The following is an 11,194-nucleotide window of genomic DNA, read 5'->3' on the forward strand; positions in this document are numbered from 1 at the left end:
CCTGGCAACTGTTCCCCTCGCCGCCAGTGAAGACGAACGGGCCTCCGCCAGGGGTGGCAGTGGCGCACCGTTGGTCGACACCCGCTCGGGTCACCGCAGCAGCGGTCTTCCCCCAGGCACTGATCTCCGTCCCCGTGAGGGGAAGTCCCGGGGGGGTGGAGTTGCTGGGCCGGGCGGCGACACAGTTAGAGGGCCGGGCGGCGGCTAGGCCGGGGTGGGCTCCGCCGGGGGCTGGAGACATCTGGTGGCCTTGACTAAGGCCGTTTTCCTGGTCCGCGGGTGGTTGTGAAGCGAAGCTCCACACAGAAGCTGGGGGTCGGTCCGTATCCGAAGTCGAGTCCGTGGGCGATTGCAGTGTCGTAGTCGGGCCCGACGCGCGAGGCAGGGCTGCAGAGCCAGAAGGCAAAGCAGCGGGCGCATCGGGGTGGCCTTGTAAAAGGCCGTTTTGCGGCTGGTCGCAGCTCACGGGTTGTAAGTCCGGAGGGGTCCCAGAAGTTCCGCCTGTATCTTCTTCTTCCATCATGTAGTCTAGAAGTTCAAACTATTGCTGCTCTCCGAGGTGTTGCTCCTACGAAGGTTGGCGATCGAATGGTGATCGCCCTGCGGACTGAGCGGCTGCTCAAGGTGGTAGTGAAGGGCCTCCCACCGACGCTGACCCCGGAAGAAATCATGGCCGAGTTTCACGACTTCGACATTTGCGAGGCGAAGCTCATGAAGACCCGCCGGGGGATGCCGACCGGCCTCTGGCTCCTCACGATCCGCAGGACGGAAGGTTATTCCCAACCGTCCACCGTCTACGAGATCAGGCGTGCCTTTTACTGCAAGGTGGAGGTGCGGCAGTATAAGCGGCCCAACGGTCCCATCCAATGTCACCGTTGCCAGGGCTTCGGACACGGGTCGGGGCAGTGTCACCGCCAAGTCCGCTGTGTCCGCTGCGCCGACAACCATCCAGCAACTGAGTGCCCCAAGGAGCCAGCAGCCCAGGCGAGGTGCTGCAACTGTGGAGAGGCCCATACCGCCAACTACAGGGGCTGCACCTGTTTCAAAACTCAGCAACGGGCTACGTACGCGGCTGCGGCGAAGTCGTCAACGGCACCGTCGGGCCGTCAACCGCGCCGGGTCGACCCGCCGGCTCCGAGACCTGACCCTGTGGACGAAGAGGCGCCTGGAGCTCCCGAGGTCGATGACGAGGGCTTCCGGACTCAGCGGAGAAGACGTCGTCGGGCTCCTCGAAACCCGGACAACCGTGGCGGAGCTACCGGCCCGAGACCCCGAACACCCACCCCTCCTGTGGAGCAGCCCGCCGCCCCGGCTGGGACCCAAAACCCTCGAGTGAGGCAAACTCCCCGCGCTCGCCTAGAAGTCCCTCCTCGCCAGCCCAGCGGCCCTGCCCGGCAGCCCAGCAGCCCAGCCCCGCAGCCCAGCAGCCCGGCCCCGCAGCCCAGCAGCCCTGCCCCGCAGCCCAGCAGCCCTGCCCAGCCCATCGAGCCGGCCTCAACCCCGGCCCAGTCGTCCAAGAGCCCGTCGCAGCAGTCTGAGCTGGCTCAACTCATCTCCACGCTGAGGAGCATGTTGGTCGTCGTCGAGCGACTTGTTGACCAGTTGACCCAACATCATGCGTAGACTTCGCATCCTCACGTGGAACGCCGACGGGCTTGCCGACAGACGCCATGAGCTGACACAACTCCTCACTGACATGGACGTTGACGTTGCCCTCATCCAGGAGACGCATCTGCGCGGTGGGGACAGGTTCAACGTCCGAAACTACTACACTCACCGGACAGACAGGCCTCTGCAACAACGTGCCAGTGGTGGCTCGGCGATACTGGTTCATCGTCGGGTCACCCACAGACCGATCGTCAGGAACCTCCCGCCTGGCATCGAGGTGACGACCATCGCCCTCCAGCACGACGGTGCAGAGCTGGAAATCTCCTCTGCCTACAACCCCCCAGGGAGACGCCTTGATCCCGGACTCCTGGACTTGCTGCTGCCCCCCGACACCCCGGCGCTTCTGGCAGGCGACCTCAATGCCAAACACCTGGACTGGGGTTGCAGGAGAGGAAACTTCACTGGAGCTGCTCTCAGGCGCTACCTCACCGCCCACCCTCACATCAACGTGGTTGCCCCGGCCGACCCCACACACTACTCCCGTGCTGGACACCCGCCCGACATCCTGGACATCGGACTGGCTGGCTCGTTCGATGGCCCGATTGAAGTCTTCGTCGTCTCCGACCTCTCTTCTGACCACGTCCCGGTGATCTTCGATCTGCCGCAGGGAGGAGTCCCCGACCGCCCTCCGGTCCGCAGGAAGAGGGTGAACTGGGCGAAGTTCGCCAACCTCCTGGCCAACGCCCCTCAGCCGCCTCCCCCGCCCCCTGCGACCACGGAGGAGCTCGACCAGCAAGTCCTGGGCCTGACAACGCTGCTGCAGGACACTGTGGTTGCCGCCAGCTCTGACGTTGACCCGAGGGCCCCCCCGCCACTTCCCCAGGGGCTGCGGGAGGAGATCGCCCTGCGACGTCGCCTGAGGAGGGCGTACCAACAGTCCCGCTGCCCTCGAGCGAAGGCGGACTTCAACCGGCAGGCTAGGAGGTGCTCCCGACTGCTGGCTGAGCATCGGTCCCAGGAGTGGGAGGACTTCGTCGAGGGCCAGGCAGACACCAATGACGGCATCTGGAAGATCGCCAAGGCTCTGCGCGGCACGAAGACCCACAACAGGCCGCTGCATGGGGGACGCGGGCTCGTCTACTCGCCCGAAGACCGTGCAGAGACCTTCGCAGACTCGCTAGAAGACCAATTTTCCCCACACCCAGACATCTACGACGAGGACTTCTGCGAGGTTGTGGACGACTTCGTAGAGACCTACGAGCCGGACTCCGACGAAGAAGACATCCCCCACGTGACCGTCAGCGAGGTGAAGGGCCACATCGCTCGACTCCGTCCGAAGAAGGCCCCTGGACCGGACTCCCTCGGGACTCCAGCACTGAAGAACCTGCCGGCTTGGGTGATTGTTGTCATCACCTGCCTCTTCAACTCCTGCGTGAGGCTGGCCCACTTCCCTGACACCTGGAAGTTGGCGAACGTCATCCTCATCCCCAAGCCCGGCAAGGACCACATCTTCCCCGAGAACCACAGGCCGATCTCCCTCCTGCCTGTGCTCTCCAAGATGCTGGAGCGGATCATCCTGGCGAGATTCCCCGAGGAGTTCTTCTCTTCGATCAGGACTGAGCAGTACGGCTTCAGGCGGGGCCACTCCACCACCCTCCAGCTGCGGCGGGTCCTCAACACCATCGCTGGAGCGATGGAACGGAAGCACCACTCGACCTCAGTCCTGATCGACGTGAGCAAAGCCTTCGACCGGGTCTGGCACGAGGGGCTTCTCTACAAGCTGGCGTCCTCCCCTCTACCCGGCTCGATCTACAGAATCATCAAGAGCTACCTGACCGCTCGCCGCTTCAGGGTCTCCGTTGGACGGGCGACCTCCACACCACGGCCAGTCTCTTCGGGTGTGCCACAGGGGTCGGTTCTCGGGCCGATACTCTACCTGTGGTACACCAATGACATACCCCTGGCGCCAAGAGTGCAGCTATCGCTCTACGCAGATGATGCGCTCTTCACTGCCACCTCCGCCAACCTGAGGATGTCCAGGGTGTATGTCCAGCGACAGCTGGACCTGTTGCTGCCGTGGCTGACGAAGTGGCGAGTCAAAGTCAACGCTGACAAGAGTGAGGCCATCTCCTTCACGAGGTCGAGGAGGCAGGACGATGGTCAACACCTCCACCTAGACGGGGCCGACATCCCATGGAAGCGCCGGGTGAAGTACCTCGGCGTCCTGCTGGATCAGCGACTCACCCTGACTCCCCACGTCGAGAGGGTCTGCGACCTCGCCAGGAAAGGTCTTGGCGCCATCCGCCCGCTGCTCAGGTCACGGAAGTTGTCAACGGCTGCAAGAGTCCGACTCTACACGGCCCTGCTTCGGCCTGTCCTCACGTACGCAGCCCCTGCATGGTACCACCTCACCTGCAGAACCGCTAGACGGAGGCTGCTCGTCGTCCAGAGCAAGGCTCTTCGGCAGGCGACAGATTCACCCTGGTACGTGAGGAACTCCGTCATCAGGGACTCCACAGCAGTGACAACTCTCCGAGACTTCGTCGACGGCCTTCGAGCGAGACTTGAAGAGACGGCGGATGACTCTCCGTGGGAACACATCAGGGACCTGGTCGCTGAGGATGTTCCCCAGCTTCGCCCCCGGATCGACGACTAACTCCCAGAACGACGTTGACGTCTACAGGTAGCTGAGCTACCAGGGCTTGGACCCACAGCAGACGAGAAGTATATGCTCCTAGCGAGCAGGAGCTTCCCAAGACGTGGCGCTAGTCGCCACAGCCATATACACCTGGACCTGGAGTAGCTGACTGTGTACGAGACTGTGTATGAGCCAGAGGTTCGCGGGTTCGATCCTTACCAATCACAATTACAATCTTTGCTGAGTCTTATTTACATACACCTATAATATACTGCAGTCCATTAAAATGACAAAACAAATGATAATTCACGTATCCAATGTTAAAAACAACTGAAAGAAGGCTTAAACGGAACTTTACCATTGAGCATAAAAAACGGCCTTTGTAAAGGCCACCAAAATGTTGGATGTTAAATTTACATTTCATAGATGTCATGTTTTAATTTTTTTTAATTTGGGGATGATGGGTAATCTGAATAATGTTTCTTTCTAGTGGCTGACTGTGTATGAGCCAGAGGTTCACGGGTTCAATCCTTACAAATCACAATTACAATCTTTGCTGAGTCTTATTTACATACACCTATAATATACTGCAGTCAATTACAATGACAAAACAAATGATAATTCACGTATCTAATGTTAAAAACAAGTGAAAGAAGGCTTAAACGGAACTTTACCATTGAGCATAAAAACGGCCTTTGTAAAGGCTACCAAAATGTTGAATGTTAAATTTACATTTCATAGATGCCATGTATTTTTGGGGTGATGGGTAATCTGAATAATGTTTCTTTCTAGTAGCTGACTGTGTATGAGACTATGTATGAGCCAGAGGTCCACGGGTTCGATCCTTACCAATCACCAAACGTTTTATTTCTGGTCGGGGTGAAATGTTGATTTTTGTTATGGTGATGTATCATAGCGGGAGTAGTGTTAGTCGTTGATCCAAGAGGTTCACAGGTTCAATCCTTACCAATCACATTTACAATATTTGCATTGGGAGATGAGGTTACGTTATTTGGCGGGAAAATAAAAGTGAGGTTAGAACACGTGTGAGGATAGACCACGTGGGACACCAGGGGGCATGGCTTAAGGGAAATACTGCTCTCTGATTGGCTGGGGGAATGCTGATCTCTGATTGGCTAGGGGGCGTGGCCTAGGTGGAATGCTGCTCTCTGATTGGCTAGGGGGCGTGGCCTACGGAGGGGTGGGGATGAAATGCTGCTCTCTGATTGGCGGGCCCAAGCGCTGGGTAGCCTACTGATGAGGCTCCATAAACAATGACGCTTTCAGTACCTAAGCTTAAATTTCTACAGCTACATGGCATACAATGTTGCCTCGAACACATTCATAAAGAACAAGATCAACATTAAAAAATGTATCAACATTCAACAGGACCGATACCGAGTGGCGAGAGAGTGCCGGCAAAACCAGCGAGCCTTTCAAGACCGGAAAATGCCGCGCTTCTGCGCATGCGCTAGTACTGGTGGCGTAGCAGCAGCTATTTCAGAAAGTCACAGTCACTAACCACTAACTAGCGTCGTTGTCGTAGTATTTATCTTGACTGCACTGCAACTGCAACTAGTTCCTCATAATTATTACCTATTCATATCGTTTGTTATTCTTTATGTTATGATCGAGTTATGTCTGAGTTGAAGTTGGGGTTAATGTTATTGATAGATTTTGATTGCTGCTGTGTTGCGGAGGTCATTTATTATCGATGATGTGCTCCTTCTTCAATGCGAAAATTCTGAGAAATACGAGTAATGGAAGACATCAATAACACTGGAGTACTTTGTAGTTTATGTGGAAAAGTTTATTTTTAGTTTATGGACGAGAAGTACAAGTACAGAAGGATTCCAATTAATAAGCCAGCTATGTTCAACAAGGCAAGGCCAATAAAATAATTTGTTTTATTCACTAGCGCTTTTGAATGGAAACCTAGTTTCTGAAAGCGCTAGTGAATAAAATAAATTATTATGTATTAGCGTTGTTGAACATTTAGATTTTGTTATAAATTTCATTGTAAGCAAGATTCCAATAATGAATAATTCTCAAAAAGCTTAGACCATTAAAAATGAAATGAGAATTGGGATCTTCTCTTTTGGAAAACATGTTTGGGTACAATTGAAGATAGATGAATAGATGATAACGGTAACGTAGCCCACCCAAGTTACTTAAAATTTGTTTTATAAAATAAAGGAGGTGCCAGAGGTTACAGTAAGTAAAGGAACACATACATAAACATAATCTGTAAAATTCTTCATTCAGTTACAGTAATTAAATGGTTTGGAGTTAAGCGCGGGAGAACCGTTCCAGTTTCAAGTAGATTGTTGCAAGAGTTGCAGTGAAGATACTAGTGTGATTTTCTGAAACAGCTGCAGCTGTTACAAGTGCTACGAATAACGCTTACTTGCGCATGCGCAGACGCGCGGCATTTTCCGGTCTTGAAAGGCTCGCCAAAACCATTGGCAAAACCGGTATTTACTCAGGGGAGGTATAGGGGAGGTATACGATGACAGCTGTGGGCTTCTTATTAGCTGAGGGAACGCTCAATACGGGTTGTGGACATCGGTCTCGGTGGTCTTGAGGTTAGCGTGCCGGGCTGTTGTGCTGAACGTCTTGGGTTCGAATCCCGCTGATAATATTAACTTTTTGTCTAAGATTTTTTCATTATCAGCAAGTTTGGTTGGTTTGGTTTGTTTATGACAGTTTAATTTTATTATTAAGTCATTATACAATTTTAGTTGAGCAATTTCTAGTTTTATTTAATAAACATAATTATTTTTTCTATTAGTAAACGTTTTTATATTATTTAATTATCAGCAAGTTTGAGGTTATGATAGTTTAATTTTCAAAAATTAAAAAATATAAAATTGAATTTGAGGCATTTATAATTTTATTTTATGAACAGAACTATTTTTGCGATTAGTAAACCTTCATTGCCAAAGTGCTCTCTACTACAGCGCTGTTCACGGAGGAATTTTGAGCTAATGCCTCATTTGTACCTCCCCTAAGTCAGACCCGGCAAAACCGGCATTTTAGTATTTTTATTTATTATTTTGTCATTTTGTGTGTTTTTTTACAGACGAACTGTGTGTGTAATCGAAATCGTACCGTTCGCGAAGTGAAGTTAGGTTAATTTTGACTTTATTAAAAGGTAAGTTACAATTAGTCAATTAGGGTACTGTAGTTCAAAATAAAAAAATTGTAAGTTAACAATAGTTTTTCTGTCACTAAATAAGAAAATATGGTTTAACGGGTTTTCTGATTAACTTAGTTATTATTTCGTTTTAACCACGTCAAACTTGTTTACCAAACATCGTTCTGCTGGGTTCCAGATTATTTTCCCTAGGCCTATAAGAAGTCAAGTAATAGGTATTTACCTACTGTAGCCTACTCAAAGTCTGCACTCGTCATTCTTAAAACGTTTTTATGATTAACAAACTAAAATGTAAAAGTTAGGCCTAACTTAAGTTTAGGTAAACTTAGTGGTAGGTAACTCTGAAGTTAGGCCTCCTATAGTGTAATTAAAGCGGCTTAATTTTCAACTCAAATACTGTAGTCTTTATCATTATTTTTACAAAGATGATAGGCCTAGCCTTAAAAAAACTGTTGACTAATAATACAACTAACTTAAACATTCTATCCCCATATTAAATTTGTAAGATTTTTTTAATCAAAATTGTCATAGTTGATGTGACCCTCCCTCCGACAGATTGCGTTGATCTAAATCACTAATTTCTGTTGAATACACAATCTTTATTACCAATTCAAACTAGCCTAATGGAATGACTTATTGTGAGCAACTGTTATGACCCATCAACTTTCATTATTATTTGACAACGTAAATTTAAGAATGAACGTTGCTGTTTCTTAAGTATACACGTATAGCTGCTGAGTGTGGTGAGTTAGTAAGGCAAGTCAGTAGCATGACAAACTATATTCAATTTTTATTTATGTCCATACAGTATCCTTAAGTGCTGAATCAAAAAACAATCAGTTTTTTATAGGAAAAATCTTAGTCAAGTGTCTGAAAAACAACATCAAAGTTTTAAGTTACGATCCAATGCACAATGGAATCATTCCAATACTGTAACGTTTAGGATAGGCCAGAAGATGCTTTATTAGAGGTTAGGAGATTATGAGAAGAAAATTCATTAAATCAGTACTAGGCCTAGGCTACCGGTAGGCTACCTTAAGTTAAATACAAAGGATTTTACAATGGCAGATTTCAAAACTTCAACGGAAATCTGGATTGAAATAACGTTGGAAAACAAGACAAGTAACAATGTAGTTGGTCCCTCTTCAATGTTTGTTTTAATGAAACTGACCTTTTTCAGATAAATTTGATTCAACATGAGCCGTAAAGAAGTTTTTTCTCAATTCATTCAGCAGATCCATGGAAGACCAGTTGTAGTGAAACTTAACAGTGGTGTTGATTATCGAGGTAAATAAGTAGGCATTCTTAAGTTACCTAGTGCATTAATTGTTTATTTTATTTATATTGCATAGTTTATTGATATTGTTATTGTTAAACATATGATTTTAGCCTATATTTTATGCATAGAATCATTGACCATTGATAGAACTAAACATTCTGTCACTGAGTAAAATTTTTGCTAGTTTTTAAATAAAATCTGTAGTAGTAAAATTAAGTCCCCCTACAGATACCAATATGGAATAGGCTAGAAAGTATGGCTGATTTGTGTGGTGATGCACATTTGTAGTCGTGGAGTGACTTAGATGAATTGGCTGGCTAGTAAAGGGGATTGTGGTGTTGCCTGATTATTAATCGCTGCCTTGTATTAGAGAAGTCCATGACGGAACAAATGCCAAAAGAGTCTTCAGAATTTTAAATTTGATAAGGAGGTTTTGCTGGATATAACTTATTCTATAGGTATGCTGTTTTTAAAAATATTTTTCATCTATCAAACATCTTCAGTGCCTAAAAATATCTCTTTGAATGTTTGTTTGACAATTTTACAACTTTAAACTATCTCGATCTCTAAGTTTTAACTTTTTTACGAATACCCTAAACCTAGGTTTACTTGGCACGAAAGCGGGATTCAGTTCTCCTCTGGTCATACGTAATTTTAAATGGTAATTTTTCCCTAGAATCGCAGTGGACTATGCTGAACATGCGGAAATTGCTCCTCCATGTTCCTCTGCTCCAAGAGGAATATATACCGAAACCCTACAAGGCTGACGCTAACCAAAACCCCCGGTCTGTGAGACCCCATTTGAAAACAATGGACCACGCTTAGAAAAACACAAAACAAACCCTGGGCCTGTGAGATCCCGCTTTAAAATACACTAACGCTGGGCTTCTGAGACGGTCATATTATGAACAGTTGACCTGTCAAGGTCCCGGCACCCACGCAAAATTAACAAACAATATATCAAGAGGTAGGGGAGGAAAAGGGGGAAAGGTATTGGGGGAATGGAATTCCCCAAGTATATATATATATATTATATATATACACGCAGTTACTGCATGTAATACAGTTAGTGGTAGTGCATACACATTGTGTAAGATAATTTGTCACACTAACTTATCTTAATGGTATAAAACTGCTATTTTGGAGACTTAGTTTATACCAATTTTTCCCAAACCCCCCCCCCCCCCCTTGTGACTGTTCTATATTCGCCACTGACTGCAAAGAGAAACAACTTTCTGAGTTGATCTCACCACATCTCTCCCAGTATACAAATGAGGGACTGTCTCGCTCTCCGAGATAAAGTCTGTGTCTAGGAAATCTTAACGTCGCCGATTAATCCCAATGAGTCACTTACACAGAGCCAACTTCATGTTCCACTACCGTGTCTAGGAAAACCTAGTTTGAAATATTTCAACGATGATTTTTCTTTGCAGGCGTATTGGCTTGCATCGACGGATACATGAACATTGCATTGGATCAGACGGAGGAGTATGTCAATGGCCAACTCAAAAACAAATACGGAGATGCCTTCATCAGAGGAAATAATGTCCTGTATATCAGCACGCAGAAAAGAAGAGGAGCTTAATGTCTTAACATTTTACTTTAAGAATTTCATTTTGTTACCTACAATTTATTTCCGCTAATTAAAGAATAAGATTTTTATATTTTGTTAAATTTCCTTTGTGTTGAACAGTTCTGTAATGCTTGGATTAGAATGATTTTGTTTACAATGATGCACTTTTATCATCTAATATTTAACATTTTATGTTTTCTTAAATAATTAATTTTTTTAAAAGATCAGTGATTTATTTAATTTCCGTGGAATCAAATCCATTATTGTTAAATAACAAAACAGGAGTCGGTCTGTAGCTATCTTTATGTAAAACTTTAGCACAATTAGTTCAATAATTGTTTGCATACCAATGCAAGGATTGGTCTGGCCATGGATATCATCAAGGGTCATTGCTAGGTCCGTCATTCTTCCTGTCTCTTCTAAATGTTCTTTTCCAACACCATATTACAGGAGTGTACAGATGAGGTAGTGTCTTGTGCAGATGATACTCTGTTGGGAGAAACAAAATATTAGTGAGTGGAAATATCATATGACAGATGATTAAAGTTGACATCCCATTCTCTTGTTAAAGCCAATTAATACAAACCCTTTAAGAAGCGAAATGCTTCTGGAGAATAGTCAGACTGGAATTTTGCCGCCTAAATGAGCTTCGCGTGACCGCCGCTACGATCGCTCACATGGCAGCCTCGCTACTCTATCTCTCTCTTTCTTTCTAAGCAGATTCTTTGTCTCACTCAGCTGACTTGGCCGCGGGCTCGCTATAGTCTACCTAGTGGCCGCCGCGGGAACTATAAAAAATTTAAATATTTTGACAGTGGCGCACTCGAGGAACTCGCTCAACTATAACATAAAAATTTGCTATATCTGGTACATAATATAAATGGGAGTTCTACTTAGTTTTCAAATGTCAATGAGTTTATTTCATGTGGATTCAAGACA

At 47.2% G+C, this 11,194-nt stretch overlaps 1 protein-coding gene across 1 annotated transcript; it reads left to right on the forward strand.

Annotated features, from left to right (window-relative positions):
* Positions 1-7,290: 7,290 nt before the first annotated feature.
* On the forward strand, positions 7,291-10,344 carry LOC128992671 (U6 snRNA-associated Sm-like protein LSm6). The gene is made up of 3 exons (XM_054416369.1): positions 7,291-7,400; positions 8,584-8,690; positions 10,116-10,344. The coding sequence occupies exons 2-3, from the start codon at positions 8,600-8,602 to the stop codon at positions 10,265-10,267; spliced, it is 243 nt and encodes an 80-aa protein (XP_054272344.1). The 5' UTR covers positions 7,291-7,400; positions 8,584-8,599; the 3' UTR covers positions 10,268-10,344.
* The last annotated feature ends 850 nt before the right edge of the window (positions 10,345-11,194 follow it).

This window comes from Macrosteles quadrilineatus, unplaced genomic scaffold, assembly GCF_028750875.1.
Source record: "Macrosteles quadrilineatus isolate MER2022 unplaced genomic scaffold, UCM_ALF_1.0 Scaffold_4__1_contigs__length_99947679, whole genome shotgun sequence".
NCBI classification, from domain to species: domain Eukaryota; kingdom Metazoa; phylum Arthropoda; class Insecta; order Hemiptera; family Cicadellidae; genus Macrosteles; species Macrosteles quadrilineatus.

Coding starts and splice junctions, on each gene's coding strand:
- LOC128992671 (XM_054416369.1), top strand. CDS start 8,600: ATGAGCCGTAAAGAAGTTTTTTCTCAATTCATTCAGCAGATCCATGGA. Junction 8,691..10,115: donor CAGTGGTGTTGATTATCGAG/GTAAATAAGTAG, acceptor TTTTCTTTGCAG/GCGTATTGGCTTGCATCGAC.